We start from the raw sequence: 27298 nt of genomic DNA, 5'->3' as shown, positions 1-27298 counted from the left end.
TCATCATATTTTCGTCGAGTCGAGAGAACGAGGCGAAGAGAGAGTCGTGTTCCGTCGTTGTCGTTCGTCGTCGGTGCCGGAGAGAAGATGTGAAAGCTCACCTTTGGCTTCTTCACTCCTTGTGATCAACATCCAACAACTCCAACACGGTTCTCGCCAACTCTACAATCTCTCTCTCTCCCCCATCTCCCATCCCATCGATCTCCGAACCCGTTTCCTCCCCTTCTTCACCCTGTCTCACGCTCTTCTCCGAGGACGAAACCCCTGAACTCGGAATCGATAAAGTAGCGAGTTTATTCGCGAGTGGTAACAAATGAGGGGAAGATCGAATATGGTTCTCCAAGGTAGGATCTCCCGATTCGAGCAATTGGACCATGGTCCAAATCGCGATGTGTTGGAAAGTAGTATCGGAAGATTCTAGGAATCGGACCAGGTAACCGTGTAGTCCTCCTTCGGGTTCGGACCATACGTTCGAGAACGCAGTGTAATCATCCGCTGAAACACCGGAGCGTGTGAGTATCCCGAGAGAAGAAGGGAGAGAGAGGTAGGGAGGAAAGGACGTACTCTTTGAGGACAAGTTCCCGATCGCAGCCGCAGAATTTCCTTGAACTTCAACCGAAGGTGAATTCGTCAAAGGGATCAAAACGTCACAAATTCCCATATCGAGTAATTCCGTTTTGATATCCTCTGTTCACCCATTCATCTTCCTTCATCAGTTTCCATTTCACACCTCGAGGAGAGATAGTGAGAGAAAGCGAGAACGAACCTGATAAACCTAACACAGCAGCACAAGCCGTCATTTCACTCTGTACGCTCACCGGTACTCCCAGCACCAAATCCCTGATCCTTTCCGCCGCCCCGGCATCTACAATCGCCCTCTTATTTCCCTCACTCGAAGCCGCCAAGTTCCTCAAAGTCGAAATCGCGTGACATTGAATCTCTTCGTTCTCGTCGTACGCGAGTAAATCGATCAAAGGACCGAGGAAACCGGATTCGATGATGGGGGATTCGTTGAGAGGATGGATAGAGACGTTTCGAACGCAGGCGGCGGCGGAGAGGACGAGCGGGAGGAAGGAGGATCGGAGGAGTCGGAGAAGGGCGGGGAGTCCTCCGTTTTTAACGATTTCGAGTTGATATTTCTCTGTAACTCACTCGTTCATTCCGTCAGCCCCAGTTCGACTGAGAGGGAGGAAGGGAAAGGGAGCGACGTACCGTCGGAAGCCAAGTTTCGAAGGGCCAAAGCGGCTTGACATTGAACTTTCAAACTCGGACTATCCATCAATCCGATCAAATTCACCACCAATTTAGGTTCCGTCGTTTGCAATTTCCTTCGATTGTTTCCATCTACCGCGATATTCGACAACGCAGTCGTACAGTAGTATTGAACGTCGGTATCGGGGGAAGCGAGTAAAGCGACGAGAACGGGGATCGCTCCTGCGTTGACGAGTTGTTGTCGATTCTCATCTACATAAACTCATACACTCGAGTCAGTGAGAGCAATGGGAGAGGAGCGAAATGGGAGGAAGGAGGACGAACCAGAATGAGTCATGTTCAATAGAGCACCCGTCGCGTTTCTTTGTACTCTCATATCTTTACTCTTTGCCAATCTCGTCAAAGGGACCAATGCACCCGATTTCGCGATCCTCGGTTTGTTCTCATCTGTCCAGCCGATCACCTTCTACATCAGTTCTCCGAGAGAGATAGAGATGAAGAAAGAGAGAGAACGGACCATGAGTAGCGAGATTCGTAATACATCCAACCGCATTACATTGTACCTCTACGTTCGGAGATAACATTTGTCGAATTAAAGGTTCGAGTCCTCCCAATTTAACAATCGTCAACTTGTTCTCCGCTGAACGTTCACCACCAAAGACGAGATTAGTCACTGTCGGAGAGAAACTGACACTCGTTCAAAGCGGGATGGACGTACCGTTTACCCCCAAGTTCCCTAGAGCAGCTGAAGCAGCTCTTTGGACTTCAACGTCATGACTATTCAAAAGGAACAAGATTGGTTCCAAAGTTTCTCGAGAAACTTCCCTCACGTCCTAAACATAAGTAGGAATCCCGCCCAAGTCTCCTCCCACGTCAGCCCCTGAGTTACAACAAGAGAAGATCTTGGACAGAGCACCTACCTTTTCAGTGATTTCAGCGAACGCCAAAGCGGCCGAACGTTGAAGGTCAACATTTTCGGAATAACTCAAAGTCGATAAAGCTCTCAATGGTTCACCAGTAAAGAAATTCGTTTCCGCTCGATCTGTACTCCACACCCCTCTCATCAGTCTCTCTCACACTCAAGGGCGCGCTGGGAGAAGGGAGGGAAGAGGGAGAGGGGATGGGGACTCACTTTCGAGGTATTGAAGTAATTCAGCAACGGCTTCACGTTCGTTCTCTAACAAGAGAGGCTCGTATCCTGCGTGGGAACGACCACCTACAAAACGATTGAACGAACGAACGAAGAGTCAGTTTCGAGAGATTAGCCCATCAAGTCGAGTCAGAGAGAAACAGAGAGAGAGGGAACGGACCTCGACAACATGAAGTACAGATACCCATTCTTCACAGCGTGTACGAGGGTTAGGCTGAAGAGACAGCGATGAGGAGGGGAGCGAGGGGACGGAGGGAGAAGGGAGCGCGCGTGTCTTGGAGTAGAAACCGAGAGGGACGTCCGGATCGTGCGTTCGCTTTACCGGTTGACTAACCCTATCGAATCTAATAGATGGTTTAGATCGTGCGAGTAGGCAGGGTACAGTAGTTGTTGATGAAGAAGAGAGAGAGTCGGTTCCAAATCTCTTCCTCTCCTTCCCCCCTCATCAACTTCGATCTCCCTCCCTACTCGACCGTGAGGAGCGAGATGGCTCCCCTAACAGCGTATCATCGAACGCCTTTACCGCCGACCGGGGTCTCTCACGCCGTTTCTTGTCGATTGTTCACTTCTCCCTCAACACCAACCCATTCACACCTGATCACGGCCCGTTCAAACTCTCTCTCGATCTATTCCATTACCGTACGTTCTCTCCCTCCCTCTCCCAGCGTACTCTGAGCTGACAGACTCCAAATTGGGTGGGAGTGTAGGAACGAGGAATCTCTCATTTACTGAATCATTCCCTACATGGTTCAATCACTTCTCTCTCGGTCGTTCAAACCCTTCAAACGAAACGGGATGGGAAAGATCGGATTCTGGTTTCTTATGAACAGGCGAAAATGTCCCTACTTGAATGGAACGATGCGACAGAAGGAGAAGGAGAAGGAGAGGGAGGAGAGTTTGGGTTAGTTCCAGTTAGTTTACATACGTTTGAGAAATTGCCTCAAGTTGTACGTTCACCACTTCTATCAATCGTAAGAGAGTGATTGAGCTGATGACAGGAGTGATGTGGATACAGGCGGAAGATCGATCAACTTTAATAGCTCATGATCCAATCTCGAGAATGACAGTTCTACACCTCCCTACAAACTCAGGTGGAGATGGAACACTAGCGGTATTACCTTGGTTCACTGAAGAACTCGATTTGGAAGGATTAGGAATGGATCGACAAGGATGGGAACAAGGAGGTTCTCAGTAAATCATCCCATTTTTCTGTCCTCCTCTCTCTTACTGACTCCTTCTTCCTCTCTCAGGATTCCCTACGCGCCCTCTCACTTAATCCCTCTAACCTCCCTCCAGCCCTCTTCTCACCCCTCCTCTCTCGCCGCTCGTTCCTCAACTCTTTCCTCCCAAACCTCCTCCTCCACCGCCAACGCATTCCTCCCGAACTCACCTCCTCCAATCCGAAACCTCGTCTCCCTGACGTTCCTCCCCGGGTTCACAGAGCCTACTCTCGCGTTATTGTACGCTCCGGATTATACCTGGTCTGGAAGACTCGAATCACTCGCTCATAATCATCTAGTCTCACTCGTTACGCTTTCTACTCGTCAACAGACTCAAAAATCTTCAGAGGATGGTGATGGTTCAGCTAGTCCGACTATTGCGACACTCATTTCTACGAGTCCACCTCTACCTTACTCTCTAACGAATATTCAACCAGTCCCCGTCTCACTCGGCATCGGTTCAGTCCTCTTAACTTCCGCGAATGGATTGTTGCTACTCGATATTCAGGGAGGTGGAAGATTAGTAGGGATCGAGAGTAATAGATGGTTCGGAAGGGATTTCCCACCCGGAAGACCATTACCTATCGGAATTGAGCGAACAACGTCAACGGAGGCGCAGGAGGGAGGGAGGAGGGAAGTGGATGAGAGATTAGAAGGATCGGTGATTACGTTCCTTGCGGATCCTGATCAAGAAACGACAGGAGAGATGGATAATAAAGCTTTGGTATTCTGTAAATCCGGGATGATCCTCCAGCTTTCAATCGAACGGGTGGGTAGGAGCGTCAATGGGATGAAATTGGAGGCATTGGGAGAAGGGGAGGGGGAAAGGTGTGAAGGAGGAGCTAGTTGTGCGGTTAGGATTGGGGATGGGAGAGTATTTGTGGGCAGTGAACAAGGGCATAGTCGATTATATGAAGTGAAGATGGAAGGAGGGAACGTCAAGAAAGAGGAGGGAACGACGAGGGCTTTGGAATTGACGAGGATGGAGGAAGAAGAGGAGGAGGATGAAATGGATGAAGATGATGATGGTTCGTTCTTCTCGTCCCCTCTCAATTCGAATTCGAAGCTGACACTAGCGGGAGAATGATTAGATATCTACGGCGACTCTACGAAATCTCCAACAAAGAAACACCCGATTCCTCAATTCGATTCGTCTCAACTTCAAGGTGCTCTCGCTTCTCTCAACTCTCTCGTCGATACAACGAACGGTTCTTCCTCAGCGGGTAGCGGTGTTCGATTGAGACTAAGAGTGATTGATGAATTGGAGAGTTATGGAAGTGTGAGAAGTTTAGTTATGGGTTTAGTCGACGACACGGTCAGTATTCAGAGCTTTCTATCTGGCTTTCTTCCCTTCTTTGGGACGATCGTGTACTGATGGGAAAATTGTGAATCCTGACAGGGACCTGCCGAGCTGGTGGGAGCTACAGGAGCCGGTAGAGAAGCAGGTTTAACAATCTTTCACGTTCGTCTCTTTCTTCCCTCTTTTCTTTCTTCGTTCATTGACTGGACTCTCGTTTATTCTTCCAGCGTACCCTTCCGACGGTCAATCGACGATCACTCCCTCTACCAACATCAACGAACCCAGAATACGATTCAAACACTGAACAAACCGGTCTCCTCGCAACTGATGGGATTTGGACAATTTCGCTCGGACCTCGAGTCGATCAACTAGGAGGGGAAGAAGTCATGGTGGGTAGTAATCAAGAAGGGACATTCGTAGGCTCTCTTCTCTGATCAGACGCTGATGAAAAGTGAAACTGAATGGGTTTTTGGAGTCGACAGGTTTACAAGACTGTTCAATCTGAGGAAACGGAATTGGTAAAGATTGAAGAAGGGTTCAGGACGGTTTATGCGGCGGGAATGGGTAGTGGAGATGAAAGAGTGTTAGTCTTGGTCGGAGCAGGAGAAATTCGAATTTACGATCGAGGTGAGTAATCGCTCTCTCCTTCCATCGAGTTCGCAACTAAGCTCACCGTTCGACGCTTCGAGATAGATCTCAACCCTCTTTCGTCTATCCCTCTCTCACCTCCGATCCCAGCAAACACTTCTCCTCGAGCAACCTCTACAGATTCTTACCTCGCCCTTCATTCCGGTTCTCGTTCCTCCCTCGACTCACGACTGTTCCGCTACGATTCCTCGTCAAGATCTCTGACCGAAGTAGACGAAGCTCGAGGAAAAGGAGTCAAGATTGCCGTTTGGCGGGACGTCGATCGAAAAGGAGAATTAATCCGACCGACTCAGCAAAGTAGCGCTCTCGAGAAGAAGAACGGGGATTCAGAGATGCAAACGGAGGGAGAAGAGGAAGATGAGGATGAAGACCTGTACGGAACGAGTTCGAAAGTTCCAAAGGCTGTGGGAATGGAGATTGAGAAAGAACAGAATAGTCACCTCAAGAAGGAGGATATCAAACGAGCGAGATTGAGTGAAAGACATGTTGAGAACGAAGAGGTTGGGAACCCCGAGAGGGATTCGTTAGTGAAAATCGATTCGGAAGGAACTATCACTGTGCGTTCCTCCTTCTCTCTCTTCATCCTGACGCTTACTCACGCGCTTGGACATGTAGATCTATCTGTTACCTACGATGCTCGAAGTGTTCCGCTCCCAATCCGTCTCTCTCCTCCCTTCCGTTCTCTCCGATTCTCCCTCTTCGCAACCTACACCGATCCCTTCTTCAATCGACGAAGACGACCTCGTCATCGATCGTATTCAACTCGTCACTCTCGGTCCTGCTCACTCAACTCCAGACGCGAGGTTACATCTAGTCATTTGGAACACGAGTGGAACTTTTGTTCTCTACGAAGCTTTCTCGGCTCAAGTACCTCCTTCCTCTCAATCCTCCTCCTCCTCCAACGAAGAAGCAGAAGAACCATCCCCTCGACTCGGACTCAGATTCGTCAAGACTCTAGTGCATCACATCCCGATCTCAACTCCCCGACGAAAAGGAAGCTCAACCATCGACCTCCCTCCTCCAATCCGAAAAGAACTCGTCCCCTTCACAACCTCCCACCATCACGGACTCTTCATCACGGGAGAAGAACCCTATTGGATTCTCAAAGGACGTCAAGGTCCCTCTCGATGCTTCGAATCCACCCTCAAACAAATCTACGGTTTCTCCTCCTCCCTCCTTTCCTCCTCCTCCTCCTCCTCTTCGGATCTCGCCACAATGACCTGGAACGAAGGTTTGCAGTTAACGAATATCGCCGAAACGGTTTCGATTAATGAGAAATTACCAGTGACGAAAGTACCGAAAGATCGAACTTATTCGTATTTGACTTTCGATTTGGATTCGGGTTGTTATGTTGCTGGGACTAATAAGACGAATTTCGTTGCGTTCGATGAGGAAGGTGTACCGTTCTTCAAGGAGAATGGTAAGTCACGGTTTTCTTCTCTCTCTCTGAAAGCGCCGATTTGCTGATTTTCGTTCTCGATTGTGATCGTAGTTCCGGGATTGATGGAACCGACGAATTGGCAATCGACGCTGGAGCTACTCGTACCGGGAAGCTGGCAAGCGATCGACGGGTGAGTCTATCCTCTTTCCTCGAGCGATTTTGTCGTCAAGACTGATCGAATCTCTCATTCTAGTTACGAATTCCGTCAAAATGAATTCGTCTGTACCGTCAAGACTGTCAGCTTGCATTCTAAGAGTCGAGCTAGTGGAATGAAGGATTTCATCGCAGTCGGAACTACCGTTTATCGAGGAGAAGATCTTTCCGCAAAAGGAGGAGTACGTCCCATTTTCCCTCCTTGCGTCTCTCTCCTCCTCGAACCTGACCGAGTGTCTCTCGTAGATCTACATCTTCGAAGTAGTCCCTATCGTTCCTCACCCCTCAACTCCCTCACAATCTCATATCCTCAAACTCCGTTTCTTCGAAGACACTAAATCCATCGTCGGAAACATTTGCGATCTAAACGGATACCTCTTCCTCTCGATGGGCCAGAAGTTGTATGCGAGGGCGTTCGAACAAGACGAAGTTTTGATCGCGGTTGGGTTCTTGGATCTAGGAGTTCATGTGACGAGTTTAACCAGTTTGAAGAATTTCTTATTGATTGGAGATGCGATGCAATCGGTCGCTCTCGTTGCTTTTCAGGTACGTCCCTCCTGCTCTTCAGAAACGTCCTATAAGAACGAGACTGAGGTAAAGACGGATCTACAGGAGGATCCGTATAAATTAGTCTTTTTAGGGAGAGATTATCGACCTTCTAGGATTTCGAGCGCGAATTTCTTGGTCAATGAAGGGAAAGTCGCGTTCGTGACGGGAGATGATAAGGGTGTTTTGAGGATGTTTGAATATGATCCCTCGAGTATGTTTCATCTTTCTCTCCTCTCTCGCGAGAAGCGTATTTCTGACTCTTGGTGATTGCGAGTAGATATCGCTTCTCATGCTGGACAACGACTGCTGTGTCGAACAGAGTATCATGCGGGCTCAGAATCGATCGCGACGATGTTGTTTGCGAAACATTTACCGAATGAAGATCCTAAACAAAACGGAATTCTCTTCGGTGCGCTTTTCTCGCCTTTCCTTCCCGAGCTCAGTCGGGAACTGATTTGTCGAATGAGTGTAGGTGGAATTGATGGATCACTGTACACGTTAGTGCCGGTTCGAGATGCGGTTTTCAGACGATTACAATCTCTTCAAGCTACGATGAGTCGTCATGTTTTACACTTCGGTGGACTCAATCCTCGTGGTTATCGGTACGTACTCCTCTCTTCTCTCCACTCGATCCTAGTTGACGAAGCGAACGAGTTTGAATGAATAGAATTGTGAAAAACGATACAGTTTCACGAGCGATCACAAAAGGAATTCTCGATGGAGACCTCCTAGCTCGATTCGAGTACTTATCAGTCGACGTACAGACTGAATTGGCAGTGAATTGTGGGACGGACGTCGATACCGTGTTGGCGAATTTGAGGAATTTACGAGTTTACGAGTAGTCTCAATCGTTGTTTAGTTCTCGAAAAGTGTTGTAAGCAATAGGATCAATCGATTACGAAGCACGGTCCTCGTTTTCTCTCCTGTCTGCCTTTCCCCATTCATCGGGATGTCCGCATTCAATTGATCTCTCTTTCTCTCTCTTCTGCTCTTCTCTTCACTTTACTCACTTCACACTCAATGAGTGATTCCTTATCGGTACTCATATTGAATGCAGAAGGTGATCAAGTGAGTACTCTCTCTCCTCTCTCTCTCCTTCCTTCCTCTCTCTTTCCCCTTGTTCCCCCACCCGCTGACCACGAACCTCCTCTCCAGTTCAACGCCTCGTTCATAGCAGATGGGAAACGAGGAGGGATCCAAGCCTCTACACAGTTGTACAGACTCGCAAAGGAGAGGTTGTTCAGGCAAGAAGGAATCAACGATTCTCCTTTGATCGTTTATCTCGTAGCGTGAGTCCCTCTCCCCTTCTGTGCTCTTGGCTCGCTAGCTGATACTGGGAGATGGGGTGGGTAGTGATCGAAAGAAATCATTCACGTTCCCGGATAAACGAATCGAGGCGTTCTATGATGGGTTTGGTTCGACGGATGATTGTTCCTTCGTTGTGGAAGGGATCGAGTCGTCTCCTTTCCAACGTGTCACTCGTAAGTACTCCCGCTATACTCTCGGACGTAGAAAGTGACCCGAGAGTAATCGTAGAACTGCTCGACTTGTACCTTCCACTCGAATCTACGACTTCGATTCTCCTCGGTTCTCTTCACACGAATCAACTCTATCCCTACATTATCTCTCTCCCTCCCCGCCAAAAGAACAAGATTACTCTACTAAGCACCGTCTCCGTCGCTCCCTGTTACCGTCAACTCGTCGCGGAAGGATGGTTCAAAACTTCAACCGAATTCGAAAACCTCTTTGGTGAACTCTTGACTCCTGATGTCGCCGCGAAGATGTTGTGGGATAGTGTAGATGTCGTCGTACCAGAGCAACAGCAGCAGAACAAGGGAAAGGAGAGAGCGTCGTCGATTGGGGGAGATGATATTTGGTCGTCTTCGGCGGAAACGAGTTGGAGAGCGGAAGAGAACCCTTCGGGTTCTTTGACGAAATCTTCTGGGTTGATCTGGGATGAGGACTCTGATGTGAGTCATTTCCTCTATCACCGTCTTCGAGGTGGATGGTGGAAGTTGAACCACGTAAAACAGGAGGATTTGCCCTCTTGGGATCGCGAAAGTCAACTCTGCTTGACTCCGCCTCTCTCGCCTCAACCTCTCCCTCGATCGGACCGTTCTCCTAGCTCGACTCCTCCGAACTTCGAAGCAGAGTCTCGTGTCTTGGAAGAATCTACTGTCGTCGAAAGTCCCCCTCGAACTCCTTCTCCCCCTCGCGACGAATCTTCCTCCTCGATTCTCGCTGCGGCACACCGTCAAGCTTCTCTCCCGCCTCGTCCTCTTACGCCCGTCACGTCATCAGCTGCCGTCTCTTCCACCGCTCGTCGTCAATCGACTCCACTCGTTTCAGCTCCAACTGCTCCTCGTCCCGTCGTAACCGTCACTACCGCCTCTCACCCTCTCCCGATCAAGCCCTCCCCCGCTCCTTCTGTCTCCAAACCCGCTCCTGTCTCTGCAATCGCCTCGAAGGAGAAGGACAAGACGAAGGAAACGATTATTCACACCTCTCAAGGACCCGTCTCTTCTTTGCCCGCGTTCAAACCCCCAATGCTCAGTTTCGCAGCCTACACGGAACCTTGCAAACGTTTCTATTTATACGATCAAGGGTGTCCTCAAACGGCTCAGAGTTGTCGATTCTCTCATGCTTTCCCTTTCTCGGAACAAGGTCAGCTCTTTCATCCTTAGTTCAATCATTCATTCAAGCGTACTGAACTTGTGGAAGAGATAACAGAGAAGAGATTGTTCCCATTGTGGTCGAAGGGAACGGTTTGTATGGACGCTTCGAGGGGAAAATGTAAAAGAGGTGAAAGTTGTTACCAAGGTCACAGGTCGGTTTCCCAAGTCTTTCTATCAGCTCTCTCGCGAAGGACAATGAGCTGAAAACGACTTGGCTGACAGGTGTCCATTCACGGTTCAGAATTGTCCTTGGGGTAAAACTTGCAAGTTCCGTTTGAAAGGTTTACCTCACTCTTCGAAAGCTTGAGCAACAAAAAGAAATGGTTTGAGTAGTTGTCGTTCTTTGTTCTTTTCAGTATCCTAAGTCGTTCTCTTTGAAATTTCGTGGAATTTGGATTCGTTTCGTCGTCGTCGTCGTCAAACGCTCGGACCCTCCTCGGACTTTCCGGTCTCCTTATTGATCCATTCATCGACCCCTCGATCTCTCTTTCTTCCTCCTCTGCTCTTTGTTCAACGATGTGATGCTCACACTACATTCAATCGCTTTATTCGTCTTAGCGGAGAACACTAGAGGATTTGGAGAAACGGAGGAGGAAAGGGTGGCATTGAACGAGATCTATCATCTCTACGAGGTGAGCTTCTTTCGCACTTCTACTGAGAGTTGTGTGCTGACTCTCTGAGTGCGACTTGTGGAAGGACAGACTCAATTCGTTCTAGGGAGACTTTACACGAAAATTCGAGAAAAGTGGGTCAACTTCGATTCGAGGACTCGAGAACGAAGGGTATGGGATCCTCGAACCGAACGTTGCTCATCACCTGGCGACGAAGCCGGAGCGGTAGCTGAGGGAGCTGGGGAGAAGGAAAGGAAGAGATTAAACAGTCGAAGGAAGAAATGTTTGAAGGGCCACAAAGGAGTTCTGAGGGAGAAAGGCTTACTGGAAGCGAGTGACTACGCGAGGGATCGTCCTGGATCGGTCAGTATTCTTCACTCTTCCAGATTGAACCTGAAAAGTTGGAGTGCCGACTAGATTTACAAACAGCCAACGATCGTCCAAGGAATCCCATTCCGCTGCGTCTTCAACACGTTCGACCAGAAAGCGACCATGGCTGAACCTACGAGCTACTGGTCTGGAAACGTCACGACCGTCCGGACTCTATTGCCGGGAAATGGGAAAATCGTTTCACCCACGATCGCAGCGATTGCTGGAACGGAAGTGGTTGATGACGGAGAAGGAGACGAGGAGATACATACGTTAGAGTATTGGCATTGTCGACCTGGTGATTTCCCGGGTTGGTCGAACGAAGGGTATCATGCGAAATTGAGGGAATTGTATGAGCTCAGTTCGCAGACTTTCCCTCATCAACGGATGGTTCGTCGTTCCCTCTCTCCTACCTTCTGTCGATGATGTGGCTGACGCTCTTCTGTGAGCAGATAATGAACGACCTCACCGACTACCTCGAATCCTCCCCCTCTTCATCGCGTTACTTTCACCGCTGTCACGATGGTACTCTCAAAGAATACAACCCCTCCACCCTCACAACTCGTATCTACGAGCCCTTCAAATGTCAGGCAACGAACGCGGAGGAGTTGGAGGAATGGTATCAAGAGTTGCATGAGACGAAACGAGCTGAGAAGAGGAAGAGAGGAGAGGAGAGGAGCAGGGAGTATAGGAGGAGGAAAGTACAGAGAGTGAAGGGGAGCCTTGAGGAGGAGGCAGCGCGGGGGGGAAGGGGAGGGAAGTAGGGATTAGGGGAAAGAAGTCTGGCTGAGCTGTGCTCGAACGAAAAGAAAAACGATTATAACGATTCTTCTTTCTGGAACTGTATAAACATAGCTTTTGCTTATTAAATCTCAAGGAAGAGGGTATATGACAGACAACAAGGACAGAAACAAAGAGAGAGAAACTACTGCACCAAACCTCGCACACGACTCCGTTGTTATGAGACGTGTTTCCTGAACTCCATTTTCTCCACCGAAACATCCCCATTCTTCTCCGTATACACATAAGTAACCACGACGTTTCCCTGAATATCCAGTAACGCGAAACTCGGCGTCGGGGAACTTTCTTCTTCCTCGTCTTCTTGATCCTCCTTCGTTGTCTCGGTTTCCTTCTGCGGAGATTGAGTAGCTGAAGGATCTGTTGTTGTCGAGGATGAGGAAGGAGGGGATTCTTTCGTGGGTGAAGAAACGGCGGGAGCTGGAGCAGGGGGAGGAGGAGTCCAAGTAGGAGAAAAAGCTCCAGTTGCAGAACCTGGATTCAAGAAGAATCGATTATCCGATTCGAACGCCTCGAACCTGATCACATCGGCCGAATCCCATCAGCGTCCTGACTCATCGAAGGGATGAGAGCCAGCGAGATACGAACCGATGAGTAGCGCCCGAAATCAAAACATCAACATCCATTTTCCTTGCCGTAGCCGCCAACATTTCTGGATCCCCCAACGGAACAACTTGATGTCCATGAATGACTCCAATCCTCAAAGGTCCATGCTGTACCGTCATTGAAGGAGGTAAAGAACTCGTTTCGTCCCAATCTCCTTTCACTCCCCTCAAATCGGGAGCGACCGACTTGAGGTAGTCCCAAGTTTCTCGGTCGGTGATGTTACCGGTACTGAGGATTTGAGAGATTTTACCAGGGACCTGAAGGGAACGAGAGGTTCAGTCGGGAGAGATGGGGAAAGAGAGAGAGACAGGAAGGAGAACGTACGAGAAGCTTCTTGAACTTTGAGGGAAGGTCATGAGATCGATTCGGGATGTGTAGATCCCCCAATACGAGGACTAGAACCATGGCTTAATGGAGAGGAGAGAGGGAAAGAGGTTGATGACGATGAGCGAGATTCTACTTCGAGCGAGAAGGAGGACGAGCGGCGCTTTCTTGTCAGTGCGAGTAGGTATAGAACGGTGATCAGATGTATCGGTAGTCGTAGTCAGCGGAAGAGCTGAAAGAGGAGAGATAGAGAAGCGAAACGGCTCGCGAACAGACGGGTTTCGTTCCGATTGTTCACCGCCGACAACTCGACTATACCCAGATCGGCCTGTAGCAATCAGCTTATTGTCTGCTTCCACTCGGCAAGGTCACCCATTCGGCCGACGAGGTAATCCTTCCGACAACTCTCGCCTCGATCAATTCTTGTCCGACACTCTCCTTCAAGCGTCGTGAACACTGCAGAGTCGGCTTGGGTCTATCAAGGTAAGCCTGAACTCCATATTGTCTGTACTCGCAATGCCCATCGACTCGCGGGCACACTTTCGGGACTGGTCGTCATTTCTGATCTGACACTCTCCCTCTCCAACTGAGTAGCCCAATCTATAGAAAGGCAACATGCCGAACGAGAGAGGCGGCATGCTCTCCAACTTTCGACGCAACAACGCAAACGAATCCCAATCCGCCGACAACTCTTCCTCCTCTTCGTCGTATCTTCCCGACCCATCCGCTCTCCTCAAAGACCTCGCGCCCAACCTTCTATCCTCCTCCTCTCGTATCCTTCACCCGGCGAACCTTCAAGCCCACCAACAATCCCTCATCTCTCACTCTTCCTCGGCGAATGATCCCTCGACGATTGAATCCCTCCGACGTAAATTAAGTTTCCTCAAGACGGGTCTATCAATCGAAAAGACCACGGGAGGATGGGGACAACTCTCTTCGGAAATTTACATTCGAGATCGAGTTGAAGAATTGTTGAAACTCCCAATTCCTCCTTCTCCTTTTCAATTCACTTCTTCCTCTCTTCCCTCCACCTCTTCCTCCTCTTCGACTCTCGCGATCGAACCGCCACAACCACCACCTAGATCAGACGAGACGGTCCCCCTGATTCAAGGGTTTCAAGCGACGATTCCAACTTCGAATCAAGCGAGGTTCGAAAGGAGAAAACGAAGAGCATTGGAATCTGAACAAAGACTCGGATTGAAATCTGGATCTCGATTAGGGTTGAAAGAACGTGGAGATCGAGCTAGAGGGTTATTAGGGAACGTTCAAGAGGAGGAAGAAGAAGAGTTGAAAATTGGGAGAAGTTCTCCCTCTGCGACGACGACGACGACGACGAAAGGACGGATAGAAGGAGGAAAATCGACGACAGCAGCAGCACCACCAGTACCGAGTAGGAACGATTTGGAAGGGGATTTAAAGGCGATTGGGAAAGATATGAATAACGTTGCGGTTAGGAGAGCTTTATTGAATGGACAGATTAGGGATGTGGAGATGAAAATCAAGGAATTGGAGGTTGTTAGAGACGGATTCAGGAAGAATCTGCTGGGACTGAGGGAAGAGGAACTCGAGTTGGAGGATGAGAGTCAGTAGCTTTCTCTACCAAGGTGACACGAAGGAAAGAGAACTGACTCGAGATTTTCCACAGTGGAAGGAATTCAGGCGACCCTAGCTAGATTACCTCTAGTCTCGACAGATTCAAACGGCTCAACATCATCTACGTCTACTGTACCCGCTTCCGCAACGAGGACATCGTCTCTAGGAGCAGCTTCTTCGAGAAGAAGAAAAGGTCCAGCGTTTTTACCTTCCGAACACGATGATCTCCCGACATCCGTCGCTTTCATGGTACGTCTTTACTCTCTGAGTATCTCTGGCCATCTCGCTGACGCTCCCATGCGAACAGACTCTCCACGGTCATCTTTCCCCGATCACCTCTCTCGATTTCTCCGCCCCTTATCAAACCCTCGTCACTTCTTCCCTCGACTCTTCCGTTCGTCTCTGGGACCTTACGACGGGAGAACCAACCGGTTATCTCAAAGGTCACGATGGGATCGTCAAAGTATTGCAAGTCGAAGGAAATTTCACGATCACGGGAGGGAAAGACGGGAAATTGAAAGTGTGGGATTTGGAGAAAGCTCAAGAAGAGTTTGTCAACGGACCCTCGATGAGTTTGGGTAAGATGATGGGTGAAGAGAATGAGGAGGATATCTTTGGAGGAGGAAGAAGTAACGGAAAACCTTCGTCGATGATGATGATGGAAGAAGATAATGGATTACTGAGAGAGGAAGGAGGTGGATCGATTAGATCGTCTGAACCAGTAGCGGAGAAGGAACCGGAGAAGGGGAGTTGTTTGAGAACGATGGAGGGTCATACGAAAGCTGTTACTTCACTTTATTTCGATGGACCAACTCTCGTAAGTTCTTTCTCTTCTCGCTCTGAGTTAAACTTCAGACGCTGATGATCTCGAGAGATAGCTCACTGGATCATCCGACTCGACTCTGAGACAATGGGACCTCAATACCGGTCAATGCGTTCTCACGATGGATATCCTCTGGGCCCTCTCGAACCCCTTGCCCTCCTCCTCCACTCACTACCCCGCCTCTTCCTATTCCGCCTCGACGATCGATCCCTTCGAACAATCCTTCTCTTCGAACAGTTCCTCTCCTCCGACAACTCCTCGAAAGAATTTCGGTTCGTTGCGCAGACAATCTAGTCTGTTTGGAAGTTCACCGGGAGCGATGAGTGCCAGTAACGCGATGGATCGAACTCATTACGCTGATGGAAGTTGGGAACCTTATGAGGATTTCGTTGGAGGGATTCAATTTTGGGGTTACGCGCTCGCTTCGGGAACGAGAGATGGCTGCGTGAGAATGTGGGATAGTGAGTACGAGTCTTTCTCTGTCGATTGAGCAGAGGACTGATTCGAATCGCTCGCCGTCACAGTGAGAACTGGACAAGCTCATCGAACTTTGATCGGTCATACTGGACCCGTCACTTCAGTTCAATTCGACGAGTACCATCTCGTTTCGGGTTCGTTGGATAAATCAATCAGGATTTGGGATTTGAGGACTGGTTCGATATCGGATACGATCAAATACGATTTCCCGATTACGGCTTTACAATTCGATAATCGTAAAATCGTTTCCGCTGCCGGTGAAAACGGTGTCAAGGTCAGCCTCTCTCCTTTTCCTTCACACGGACTCGTAGACTGACTCGAGTGTAATGCAGGTCTACAATCGAACAACGTTGGAACATTCGACCTTATCGATCAATGGTCACACAGCTCCGGTCGAGAAACTACGATTCATGGATAAATATCTGGCGACCGGTTCGAGAGATTGTACCGTCAAAATTTGGGCCTTACCTTGATCGATATCGAGCCAGTGAAGTGAGTTCATTTGTATGCAGTTCCTCATTTTCAGTTTTCTTGCAAGAAAAAGAACTTTGTTTCATAATGGAAATGAGTTGAGGTTCCGAGAGCTCTCTCTGCTTGAATGGAATTGATGAGATACAGTATCGTAATAAGAACCCTGTCTCTCGCGCGAGATGAGACGCACAGTGAGAGCCAAGCGACATTCGACGAGCCCGAGAGACGGGGACTTTGACGACGAGTACTGTAACGAGAGCCCTCTCGCAATCCTCCCAAGCCTCTCTGTCGCTCGTCACTCGTGTCAAAGCTTGGAAGGTTCCTCTTCAGCGAGTCATGACTTGGGTTTTCGCGAGAAGTTGCGAACTTGCGAATCGCAAATTTCGCTCATCTCTTGCAGATCCCTTTCCCCTCTCCGTGACTGAATCAACGTTCGAAAAGGAAAGACGGAAAGGAGAAGATTGATCGAGTTCGGGATGAAACTCGATAAGGGATAGCGTCGAAACTTGGTGAGCACGAGAGAGGAGAGAACCGTTGGAGAGAGATTCAAATTTTTCGCAACGGTCGTCCGTCGAGCTTCTTTCCTTCCGCTCTCCATTCATCGCTGACTCGCCGCGCTTCCTTTGAGTTACAGTACCCGCGTTCTTGCGAGTGGGCCGGTACTTTCCGTGAACTGTCCATCTCGGAGGTATCGTCGGCTTTCGGCGACTTACCGACGGAACAGAGAGAGAGAAAAGAGGGCAAAGCGGAGAGCGGAGAGATCCAGAGGTCACCGGCGAGCTTTGACGCACAGAAGAAGAGGACAGAGTCCCTTAGAAAACTTTTCCGACTGTCGCAACCTCGTTTCCTCTCCTCTCCGTGCTCTTGCTCTTCGTTCGCAGTGATGGTGGGTGGTTGATCGCAGGGTAGTGACGTAGCGAACAGAGGTTTTTTGAAGGACCCCCTTGAAGAAAAGGGAAAAAAGGTTGTCTCTCGTTTGAAATGTGAAGAGTGATCTCGGAAAGGGGTGTGGTGTTTGTACAGTATGCCGACGACGAGCTCTGGCTGCACAGCACCGGCGGCAAGAACAGAGAATCCCATTTGTTGATTCGCCCTTTCACGAGTCAGAGAGAGAGAGAGCAGTGGCGACTCACTCAGAGACTTGAGTACCAGAGAACGCTGAGCGGAAGCGAGCCTCTCTCGTTGGAGAACCATAACGCGGACTAACGAGGAACAAGAACGAAGCTAGGGCGCGCGAACGTGCGAAGGAGAAGAAGGGAAGAAGAAGAAAAAAACGAAAGAAGAGAAGCTCGAGGGCGAGAACTCCGAAAGGAAATTTGCCGACGAGCAAGGTACGCTCACTCTCGAAAAGCACGAGGAGAACACAGTACGAAAGTCAGAGAGACAAGCGGAAGCGTAAACTCCCCTAATTCTCTCTTCCTCTCCCTCTCACTCTTCAGTATTCTTTCTCGTTGATCGACTACCGCCTACGACAACCTTCAACACATTCAAGCGACAGTAAAGCTCGTCAGCTAGGACAGGGAGATTCGGTGGAACGGAACGGAACGACCTTCAAAACAACTCGATCATCTGCATCTCTCTCGACTCCTACTCCTTCCTCTGTTCCGTCCATCCCAAGACTACGACAATCACATCCACTCTACCGATCAGAAGGAAGTACAACCTCGCGCAGTGAGACGAAACCGGGCCCTCCTTCCGCCTTTCCGCCTTTTCGGGGCTCCCTCCCCTTCCTCTCTCTTTACCGACTTGCGACTGTCCACTCGTAGCAACAGTGTAGAGTAGTAGATGGCGCGTTCGAAATGGTCTGCCGAGGACGACAGGTCGTTGAAGGAAGAATTGGAACGAGCCGACGGGAAAGCGAGTTGGACCGCTGTCGCGAGGAATGCGTTTCCGGATGGGAAATACTCGAAAGCTGATTGCGTAGAAGTGAGTCTCCATCCATCTGCTTGATGTCTTTGAAGCCAGCTGACCTCCGGAAGTCGTTCACCCTTTTTCATCTCTCAATTGTCTTTTTGCACCGCCCACCTCTCGCTCTCGCTCTTCAGAGATGGAAAACGCTGTCAAAGCCTCAATCGCAGAAAGGTCCTTGGACACCAGCGGAAGATAATATGTTAAGAAATCTAGTGCACAAATACGGTTCAGAAAAATGGGTGCGTTTTCCTGTCTTTCACCTCTTCTCGTCCGAAAGCCCTCATCAACTGAACTTGCTCTCACTCGTAGGTCCTCATCGCTGGAGATCTAGGATCAAGGAGTGGAAAACAGTGCAGAGAGAGATGGCATAATCATTTGGATCCTTCGAGTGAGCTCGTGCGAAGTTGATTCTCATCGTTTTTCTCCCTGCTGATATTCTAATCCGCTCGTTCCAGTCAACAAGAGCGAATGGACACCAGAAGAGGATGCTCTCATCAAAGAACTGTACTCGAAGCTGGGATCTCGGTGGGCGGAAATGGCGCGACATCTCCCGGGTCGACCTGACAATGCGATCAAAAACCATTGGAATGCGTGAGTTTCGTCCCTCCTTCCCCCCTGCGACTTTAGCTTACTGTAATTCTCGTACGTAGATCACAAGTGAGGGAGAAACGAGCGAGGGCAAAGAGCCAAGCTCGATCAGCGAATAACGCATCAGATACGATTTCTCTCGATGGAGAAGTCGGCGACTACGAAGCTCCTCCACCACCTCCACCGCCAACGATGGCTCGTAGTGCCTCGAGCGCTTCGCTCGTCTCCGGTTCACGGTTCGCCCCTTATTCTCGGTCCGGTCGAACTCGAAGCGATTCAGTTTCGTCAAACTCTTTCGCTGGATCTTCGAGCAACCGCAACTCGATCATCAGCGACCCCGGTTCAGAATCCGCCATCATCTCTCCTTCTTCGCTAGGAGGTTACTCGGGAGCGTCAGGAATGACTCGACCTCGTTCTTCCTCGACTTACAGCAGCTTTTCCGGCAGTTCTCGACCAAACTCTCAGATCTTCCCCGATTCTTTCGAATTACCTCAACCGATCGAAGAACATCAATTCTACCCGTCTTACGAACCGACGAATTTCGGACCGGCTTACGCGACGGAAACGGGAGAAACTCTTCAACCTCTCAGTCACTTCCGTCCTTCTTCTCATCATCACCCGTCTTTCGATCAACCTCGAGAGCTGTGGCACCCTCAACCTCAGTACCCCGTATCTCGACCTCCTTGCACTTTCCAAGACCAACTTCCTCCTCCTCCTCCTCATTCCTCAGTTTCGAGACTTCCGCCCCTCTTGATCGATCACAGCGCTCCTCCTCCTCCTCATTTTGAGCCTTACGAGGTCTCACCAGAACAACCGTCGTATCAGAACCATCTCTCCGAGTCGAGATTCGTGTCCCCGATCGAATTTTCCGATTCTCATCAACAACCTTTCCTCTATTCTCATCCGTCGCAGTACGATACTCTTCAACCGAACGAACCCGTCTTCTCTCGACCTCCTCGATCAGCTTCCTCGTCGAACGGTGGATCAAGTCGGAGAGGTTCCGTCGTTCCGCTTCAAATTCATCCACATCACCTATCGACTCTTGACGAACAATTCGGCGATGGAGGACCGACTCCTCGTGCATCAGATTTCGACTCGTCCTCTGTCGATCCGGGAAGAACGGCTTTGTCACTCTCAACGACGGACCAATGGGGCAATCTCGTTTCACCTCCTTATTCTTCTCCTAGCGTCGTCACTTCTCCTCAAGATTCAGGTTACGCCGCATCGACGAGCTTCCTCCCTCTTCCCTCTGCGTCTACCTCCTCCTGTTCGTCGTCTTCAGACTCTCGACTTTCTCATCATCCTTCGACAACTTTCTATCCCCAACAACAACCTCTCTCAGCCGATGCAGCGACTTCGATCTACTCGGATCATTACCACTTGCAACCGGTCATGACTCGTCGCGAATCGGCACCTCCAGCTTCCCTCGAAGGTTACTCTCCTCTCGATCATTCGGATCCGACTCCGCTCTATCACCCTCAACCTCAATCGACGACGAATATCTCCTTCCCTTCTTCGTTCGATACTCCTTCTCCCGCCTCTTCCTCCCACGCGTCGATCGGTCACCCGCACCCTCTTCCGTCACTCCAGCATCGACATTCCCTCTCTTCAGCTTCGACTTCGTCTTTCGTCTCTTCCGCTTCTCTTCCTCCATCGCCCGATCCTCAAGCGCAGCCGCAAAGTCAAAGGAATAGTCTGATCTACCCTTCGCCCGTACTCGGAGGATTAGCCGCGAAATGGGAAGGGCTAAAAATTAACACAGACGTTGGAAGTTTCGCTCAATCCTCTTCTTCCCGACCTGGTACGGCACAATCACCCGCTTCTGACGAAGGGTCAGGAGGAGGCGGATCAGGGCCTCGATCCGCAGGCGTCGGATTAGCAATCGATGAGAATGGAAGAGCTACTCTACCTCTCTAATCCCAACCAAACAGACACTATCCTTTCACCCTTATACCCTCTCTCTCTCTCTACTGGTTCTAGAGACTTATCACCATCACCACTCGTTCTCGTTCTCTTCATCTGGATTCGTTCTTTCTTTATTCAACGGAATTGCTCGCAAACATACACGCAACACAACAGCATATTCTCCCTCTAATCAACTCTCGACGAGTTTTGTTCTATCTCTTCTGTGTCATCCTTCTCCTTTTCATATCTAGTTCCATCATCGTTTCTTTCGGATTTCTTCTTCTGAGCTCGACCCCCTTTTACACACGCAGAGCGATTTCGTCCACTGGAATTCTATGGTCAAAGAATCCAAACACTTGTTTCGTTCGTCGCGACCACACTCTCTTTGCGACTTTGCGATACAGCTCGAGCTTTAGAGAGCGACGAGGTGGGGTCCCGTTTCAAGGATTTGCCGCGGCTTCAAGTTGATAAAGCCGTTCTCTCTTCTCTCTACTCCCTTGTCACCGTCACGACTACTCAGAGCGTCCTCGTCATGTCGTGTCTCCCACCTGGTGCCTGTCCTCCCCTTCCTTCGGCCTCCCTTTCGACCTCGAACTCCCCCGATCTCGTTGAAGATCGATTCCTCTGCAGAGAGCTGATGGAAGGCTTCCCAGTACATCGAGACGCTTGTGAATGGTCCAAGCTTCGTGATCTGTTCGCTGAGAAAGACGCTTGTGAGTGAAACGAAGTTCTGAACTTCTGGACGAAAGTGAAAATCGCTGAAGAATCGTCGAGCATTGCAGACGTTTTCACAACTTGGTCAGGAGGTGTACCTATCGACGAATTCATCAAGATCTCGTATGTCTTCTTTCTGCCCTCGGGCAGGAGTCGAACGCTGATTGAGCCCGCGTTGTTTTGCGAAAAAGTGAAATCGGATTCACGAAAGGTGTTCAAATCGCCGTACGGCCTCCGTCTACGCCACTCCCTATCGATGTGAAGTGTTGAGACTGACACATGCGGCTCGCTGGGTAGCATCGCGTGAACGGTTCGACAGTGGATATCGCGATTTCGGGTCCTGGAAAAGGAAAACGAGCGTTGGGCAAGCTCAAAGCGTCAGTCACTCGCACCAGTCTTGCCCAGGACTCCAACGAGACTAATGTTCGTTGAAGGTGATCACAGGACGATCACTCAGAGGTTCAAGATGCCGTGTATCGACGGGAAAGAAGGAGAAGTTTGTGAGGTTGATATCGACGCGGATTGTCGGTGAGTCGCTATCGTCGACAGAGCGTGTTACGAATCTGACTGATGGAATTCGCTCGTTGTGTGACCGAAGGTTATGCTTCTTCCTCGAGAAGAACGAAAAGGGAGAATGGAAGAACCATTTCTTCAAAGGTGCGATTCCTTCCTCCCTTTCCCCTCGGGTAAATGTGCTGAGCTCACCTAGCCGAACGATTATCCTCGGCTATAGGTATCTACGAGCGAGACCGACCTCATCCGATAGATCCGACTCGACTACCGTTCTTCGATCAAGAAAAACTTGCGAGTTTCCCTCAAGGTTATCGCCATCTAGGCTACTGTCAAGAAGTCATCGCGGGGTACAAAGTGAAGAGAGATTTACCTGGAAGCAGAGGTAAGCTTCTTTCTGCGACTCGCTCATGAGAGGTCGATGGAAAACTGATGAGAAAATTGTGAGACGACAGGAAAGGAACATGATGAGTTTTATGAGTCGTTCATTGCGTGGCTCGAAGGGACGAATTTGGAGGAGATGAAGATTAAGCTGGGAGTATAAGAGCGTAGAAGACGTATTGTCTTTACTTTTGCGAAAGTTTCGAATCGACCAGTTCCCTGAAAGATGCGACAATCTATCACGCGAAAGAGAGGCATCAGTGACTTTGTCCGGAACCAAGAGATGGAGAGAGTGACGCACCTCATTCTCACGCTTGACTTTCTCCTGAGCGGCCAATTGCAAGATCCCTCTCTTCTCCTCTGCCGAAATAACCTGATTCTCTTTCCTAACTCGCACCGCATTCATCCTCCTATGTCTCGATCCACTCATGACATAACCCACCTGTTCGAATTTCTCAATTTGATCCGATTCCATTCCGATTTCACCTCGACGAGGAATACGTTGATCTGAACTAACGTACGCCGCCATTGCCGAACCTTCTCCTGGTCGTAACGCACCTCCGTAGGCATTGCGGGCTCCTCCTTTCGCGTTGAGACCGCCGAGGGGAAGAGGTCCGACCTCTTGGTCGTCGTTGTCGGAATTCAGGTCGTGTTCGGGCGATTTCTCGACCCATTCTTCCTCACCTACTTCTTCCTCGACTGCTGGAGGTGCTTCAGAGTGTCGTCGTTTACTGACTGATCGTTCTTCTTCTTCGGAAAGAGGCGAAAGGGAACGTTTCTTGGAGGATCGGGACGATTTGTGTCGAGAACGTTTCTTCTTTCGATCGTCATCACTGGAGGAAGAGGAGGAATCCGACTCCGAATCATCGGAGTACTTTCGGCGGTGTCGAGAGGAGGACGAGGATTTGTGTCGGGAAGAGGAGGAGGAAGATTTGCCGTGTTTCGAGCGGGAGGATGAGGAACGATGCTTTGACGATTTCGATTTGGATGATCTGCCTTTGTCTTCCCTGTTCTCTCAGTCGGATGGGGTCAGTAACGGTAGAGAGGGAGAGACAGAGCGGAAGAGAATTTACGGTTCAGGAGTTCGAGGGGAAGGAGGCCAAATTGAGATCCCGGAGTTCTCTCGTTCCTTGCGACGACTGTCCAGAGCATCGTCGACAATCCGTCGGTCAGCCGGGCCATTCCATAGAGGGTGAGAGAGGAAACAACCTACGAATCTATCCAGTCGTCTCCTCTTCCACCACCTCCTCTGTCATTGTAACCTCCTCTTTGTGGTCCCTGACCTCCCTGATGTCCCTGACCCTGCGGTTGCTGTCCGTATCTCCCTCCATACCCTAGTTCTCGCTCTGGAGTGAGCCTCTGTCTTCCTCCTCCTCTCCTCTCTTCCCTTTCAATCGCTCTTTGTTCCCTTTCTTCTTCTGTCCATCTAGGTCCATTATGACTGTGTCCTCTATCGTAGCCATTCGAGTGCGAGTCGTGGTGAGAGTGAGAGTGAGGAGGTTGATCGTATCGTTCATACGAAGGAGATCCACGTCGGTCTTCCCTCGGACGGCGAGGTGGCGAATGCAAGTCTTGTGCAGTTGGTCTACTACTCATCTTGCTGTTGACGAACGGGATCGAGTGGGGAGAGAAGGAGAGAGAGTTTCGATCTTGCGGCGCGGGAGATGATCGATGGGCCTCTCTTTCTCGTCCTCACCCATCCCGATTTTGATTACCTATGTCTGCTATCAACGCCCTGAGTCGTCTAGCCGTACCGGCCTTCATCGGATTGTCCCTCGCTCAAGCTTCGATCTACGATGGTCAGTTTCCGCCTCTCTCTCATCTCCTCTCCCTCCTCTTCATCGACTGATCCAGCGTGTTGCTCCATGTAGTTCCTGGAGGTCACCGAGCAATCATCTTTGATCGATTCAAGGGAGTTATCCCAGATGTGAGTTCTCCCTCTCGTTTCTCTCTTGCTGTGCCGAAGCCGATTGCGTATGCCTAGCTTACTGACACTCAAACTCGGTCTGACGACGGTAGCCTATCAAAGAAGGTACTCATTTCTTGATTCCTTGGTTACAACGACCAATCTTGATGGAAACCCGAATCAAACCTCGCGTGAGCTCTTTCGCTTCCCTTCTCTTGTCTCTCTCCTTACTGACCTCGTTCTCTGCTCTAGAACATCTCTACGACGACCGGCTCAAAAGATCTTCAAACCGTTTCCCTCACTCTCCGAGTCATGTTCCGACCGGATCAACGACATCTCGCAACGATTTATCGATCGCTCGGTACGACGTACGACGAACGAGTCTTACCTTCGATTGGTAACGAAGTGTTGAAGGCTACGGTCGCTCAATTCGATGCGGCGGAATTGATCACGCAGAGGGAAGTCGTCAGTGCGAGGATTCGGGAGGATTTGTTGAAGAGGGCGGGAGAGTTCAATATCGTTTTAGAGGATGTTTCGCTCGTGAGTACACACATTCACCTATCGGATTGAGTAGAGCCCACCCTGACGCTCGCTCTGTTTAGACCCACATGACGTTCGGAAAAGATTTCACGCAAGCGGTAGAACAGAAGCAAATTGCTCAACAAGGTACGTGATCTGGATCTCGACCTGTTGAAAGTGTCTCCAACTGATGTGGGTATTCTTGAGCGTACAAATAGAGGCTGAACGTGCCAAATTCATTGTCGAACGAGTGAGCCCTTTCTCGCCTCTTCCTCTCATGCCCTCGATAGTGACACCCTTGCATCCGATCTAGTCTGAGCAAGAACGACAAGCTGCCGTAGTCCGAGCCGAAGGAGAAGCCGAAGCCGCTACGATCATTTCCCGCGCCTTGTCGAAAGCCGGAGATGGATTGGTTCAATTCAGGAGGATCGAAGCTTCGAAAGAGATCGCAGGGACGTTGGCGCAAAACGGAAGGAATGTTACGTATTTGCCTGGAGGGGGGAATGTACTTTTACAGGTACCTAGTCAACAGTAAATGGATGGAACGGACAGAGGGAGTTTGTGCGATAAGTGATGGAAGAATGAAAACACCCAATTCAATCAGTACACACTCTTCCTTGGTCTAGTGAGAATCGGGAGTTGCCGAGAGCGTGAGAGCTGTCGCGTTTGAGCTTTGAACGAGGTTTTCTCGCGCAAGTGGCGAAAACTACGTTCGATTGCGAATCTCTCTCTGTCTTGCCATCGTTTCGGGTTGTTCTCTTGCAGTCTCGTATAGCTAGTCCTGAGAGAATTGAAGATCTTTGAGTCGGCGAGGGGCGTCTTTCGACGACTCTCTGTTTACTCTTCACTCGTCAGCTTCGTTGAACGAAACAACCTGTTCGGGGCTACCAACGGAACACCTGTCACGAGAGCTCTGCGGGAACCCGAAGGAGCCGCTCAAGAAGAGCAAAGACGAATGGCACTCCGAAAATATCAGACGATTGGGCGAATGGGCGCCGATCGGGTCAGGATTGGGCCAGGATTGGGCAAGGGTTTCGCGTTTTTCGAGAGGACACTTCTCTCTTCCTTCTGCTTGACTCCCACGTCCTTGTCTGCTGCAGAGGCAAGTTTCCCGAAGCCAGCGCGACAATCCGGAGCGATGGAAAGGACAAAAGGCAGAATTGAGCTCAGAGGAAGAGGAGAATGCGATGGTTCGGAGATTCAAACCACTTTGCTAGAGCGTCGAGCTATACTAGCAGCCTTGGTCCCGGCGTCAGGAGCAGCTTCTGTAACTGACCGTCAGATACCAGAGCTCGGAGAGAGGAAACCGAGCAGGAAAGTCAGAACTGAAAAGACTTCTTCGCGCTGCCCTCGTTCCCACTTCCAAGCTTGCAAGAGCGCCTTCTCTCAACTCCATCGGTCCCTAGTTCGGATCTCTGGTATTACACAAAACGGCTGGAGAATAGTATTCACAGAATGCGCTTGGGTCAGCTTGCGAGACTCTCGTTTCAATATGTTCTCGCCAGGGTCTGGGCATCGACGGTGTGGGGATTGAGAGGATTGGGAGAGCCAAGCTCATGGACGTGAGACGCTCTGGACCGTTCAGGGGACGGAGGCCCTCATCGAAATAGCTATAAATTTGGTGAAATTTGGTGAAATTTGGTGAAATTTGGTGAATTTCGGAAAATTTTGGAAAATTTCACGAAATTTCACGAAATTTTGGTGAGGGAGCGGCTGGATAGAAGTACAGGAACGACATTGACAGCGGTTATCGAACGCTTCACCTTACAAGCTGAGCGGGGAGGAGATTAATGCGGAAAGATAAGCTACAGACAGACACAGGGAGAAAAGGGGAAAGCGACTTCATTCGATCCACTCAGTGATCACCTCTCGTACTCGCATACTTGTCTTCGAACCCTTCCATTCCGTTGACCCCTCGTTCTCCTTTACTCAGATCCCAAACTTCTTCCCGTTCAGAGAGATGTTTCCTCAGTTCTTGGTTCGATAGGGTCGCTTTCTTCAGTTGAAGCTTGAGGGATTCTTGCGTGAAGACGTAGCTACTCTCCCTCGACGGTCCATTGTCAGTGTGAGAAGCTGGAGGAGCGCGGGCAGCACGGGAGAGACGCACCCAACGAAGACACCAGAAATCAATCCTGACAGTAAACCGACATTTCTTGACATTTTCAAGCCCTTCGTCGAGAGAAAACCACTCAAGAATCCAGCGCATGTTCCAGCTGCAACGCCTGCTCTCCCGAATCGTTGCTGTGGTCAGAGAACGTAGAATGGGGGAGGCGAGGAGGAGAGGAGATCGGAAGCAAGACGTACCGTCTAGTTGAGCTCGACGATTCGCATCACCGATCTCTTTCAATGACAGATTCGGCGATCGTTCAGGTAGGGTTGCGCTTGAAGAGGGAGAAAGAGAGGGAGAGGGAACAGAGGAAGTGGGGAATGACATCGTTTGAAAG

At 50.0% G+C, this 27298-nt stretch overlaps 11 protein-coding genes across 11 annotated transcripts; 7 read left to right on the top strand and 4 right to left on the bottom strand.

Annotated features, from left to right (window-relative positions):
• Nucleotides 1-112: 112 nt before the first annotated feature.
• On the bottom strand, nt 113-2550 carry VAC8 (protein anchor VAC8; the record flags this gene model as incomplete). The annotated part of the gene is made up of 10 exons (XM_076632610.1): nt 113-495; nt 565-687; nt 767-1141; nt 1213-1464; nt 1537-1659; nt 1730-1852; nt 1931-2045; nt 2133-2254; nt 2345-2428; nt 2523-2550. The coding sequence occupies 10 exons, from the start codon at nt 2548-2550 to the stop codon at nt 113-115; spliced, it is 1728 nt and encodes a 575-aa protein (XP_076487408.1).
• Nucleotides 2551-2848: 298 nt separating this feature from the next.
• Nucleotides 2849-8515, top strand: CFT1 (cleavage/polyadenylation factor CFT1; the record flags this gene model as incomplete). Its single annotated transcript, XM_076632609.1, has 17 exons — nt 2849-3001; nt 3070-3309; nt 3378-3553; nt 3613-4610; nt 4674-4897; nt 4982-5044; nt 5110-5298; nt 5365-5509; nt 5576-6087; nt 6146-6950; nt 7023-7101; nt 7165-7306; nt 7371-7670; nt 7737-7884; nt 7951-8082; nt 8146-8275; nt 8341-8515. The coding sequence occupies 17 exons, from the start codon at nt 2849-2851 to the stop codon at nt 8513-8515; spliced, it is 4611 nt and encodes a 1536-aa protein (XP_076487407.1).
• Nucleotides 8516-8693: 178 nt separating this feature from the next.
• On the top strand, nt 8694-10357 carry JCM6883_005710 (uncharacterized protein; the record flags this gene model as incomplete). The annotated part of the gene is made up of 4 exons (XM_076632608.1): nt 8694-8741; nt 8829-8962; nt 9027-9154; nt 9210-10357. The coding sequence occupies 4 exons, from the start codon at nt 8694-8696 to the stop codon at nt 10355-10357; spliced, it is 1458 nt and encodes a 485-aa protein (XP_076487406.1).
• A 512-nt stretch (nt 10358-10869) lies between these two features.
• On the top strand, nt 10870-12092 carry JCM6883_005709 (uncharacterized protein; the record flags this gene model as incomplete). The annotated part of the gene is made up of 4 exons (XM_076632607.1): nt 10870-10980; nt 11050-11322; nt 11377-11718; nt 11781-12092. The coding sequence occupies 4 exons, from the start codon at nt 10870-10872 to the stop codon at nt 12090-12092; spliced, it is 1038 nt and encodes a 345-aa protein (XP_076487405.1).
• A 194-nt stretch (nt 12093-12286) lies between these two features.
• VPS29 (retromer subunit VPS29) lies at nt 12287-13137 on the bottom strand (the record flags this gene model as incomplete). Its single annotated transcript, XM_076632606.1, has 3 exons — nt 12287-12644; nt 12715-12989; nt 13057-13137. The coding sequence occupies 3 exons, from the start codon at nt 13135-13137 to the stop codon at nt 12287-12289; spliced, it is 714 nt and encodes a 237-aa protein (XP_076487404.1).
• Nucleotides 13138-13671: 534 nt separating this feature from the next.
• Nucleotides 13672-16422, top strand: JCM6883_005707 (uncharacterized protein; the record flags this gene model as incomplete). The annotated part of the gene is made up of 6 exons (XM_076632605.1): nt 13672-14638; nt 14702-14898; nt 14957-15466; nt 15528-15933; nt 15997-16223; nt 16282-16422. 6 exons carry the CDS (start codon nt 13672-13674, stop codon nt 16420-16422), a joined length of 2448 nt encoding a protein of 815 aa, XP_076487403.1.
• Nucleotides 16423-18205: 1783 nt separating this feature from the next.
• JCM6883_005706 (uncharacterized protein) lies at nt 18206-20836 on the top strand (the record flags this gene model as incomplete). Its single annotated transcript, XM_076632604.1, has 5 exons — nt 18206-18346; nt 18466-18570; nt 18641-18719; nt 18787-18922; nt 18982-20836. 5 exons carry the CDS (start codon nt 18206-18208, stop codon nt 20834-20836), a joined length of 2316 nt encoding a protein of 771 aa, XP_076487402.1.
• Nucleotides 20837-21356: 520 nt separating this feature from the next.
• On the top strand, nt 21357-22592 carry JCM6883_005705 (uncharacterized protein; the record flags this gene model as incomplete). Its single annotated transcript, XM_076632603.1, has 8 exons — nt 21357-21537; nt 21607-21661; nt 21730-21763; nt 21836-21915; nt 21983-22066; nt 22137-22195; nt 22272-22433; nt 22504-22592. The coding sequence occupies 8 exons, from the start codon at nt 21357-21359 to the stop codon at nt 22590-22592; spliced, it is 744 nt and encodes a 247-aa protein (XP_076487401.1).
• Nucleotides 22593-22614: 22 nt separating this feature from the next.
• Nucleotides 22615-24025, bottom strand: JCM6883_005704 (NKAP family protein; the record flags this gene model as incomplete). The annotated part of the gene is made up of 4 exons (XM_076632602.1): nt 22615-22665; nt 22731-23436; nt 23503-23568; nt 23643-24025. 4 exons carry the CDS (start codon nt 24023-24025, stop codon nt 22615-22617), a joined length of 1206 nt encoding a protein of 401 aa, XP_076487400.1.
• Nucleotides 24026-24146: 121 nt separating this feature from the next.
• PHB1 (prohibitin subunit PHB1) lies at nt 24147-25389 on the top strand (the record flags this gene model as incomplete). Its single annotated transcript, XM_076632601.1, has 7 exons — nt 24147-24228; nt 24301-24356; nt 24449-24526; nt 24588-24875; nt 24938-25001; nt 25073-25104; nt 25168-25389. The coding sequence occupies 7 exons, from the start codon at nt 24147-24149 to the stop codon at nt 25387-25389; spliced, it is 822 nt and encodes a 273-aa protein (XP_076487399.1).
• A 1320-nt stretch (nt 25390-26709) lies between these two features.
• Nucleotides 26710-27288, bottom strand: JCM6883_005702 (uncharacterized protein; the record flags this gene model as incomplete). The annotated part of the gene is made up of 3 exons (XM_076632600.1): nt 26710-26890; nt 26962-27076; nt 27159-27288. 3 exons carry the CDS (start codon nt 27286-27288, stop codon nt 26710-26712), a joined length of 426 nt encoding a protein of 141 aa, XP_076487398.1.
• Nucleotides 27289-27298: the final 10 nt, after the last annotated feature.

Source organism: Sporobolomyces salmoneus (genome assembly GCF_050403485.1).
Source record: "Sporobolomyces salmoneus JCM6883 DNA, S_salmoneus_JCM6883_v1_ctg28, whole genome shotgun sequence".
Lineage (NCBI taxonomy): Eukaryota > Fungi > Basidiomycota > Microbotryomycetes > Sporidiobolales > Sporidiobolaceae > Sporobolomyces > Sporobolomyces salmoneus.
Note: the sequence above shows the minus strand (reverse complement) of the source record. Positions and strands in the feature narration are given on the sequence as shown.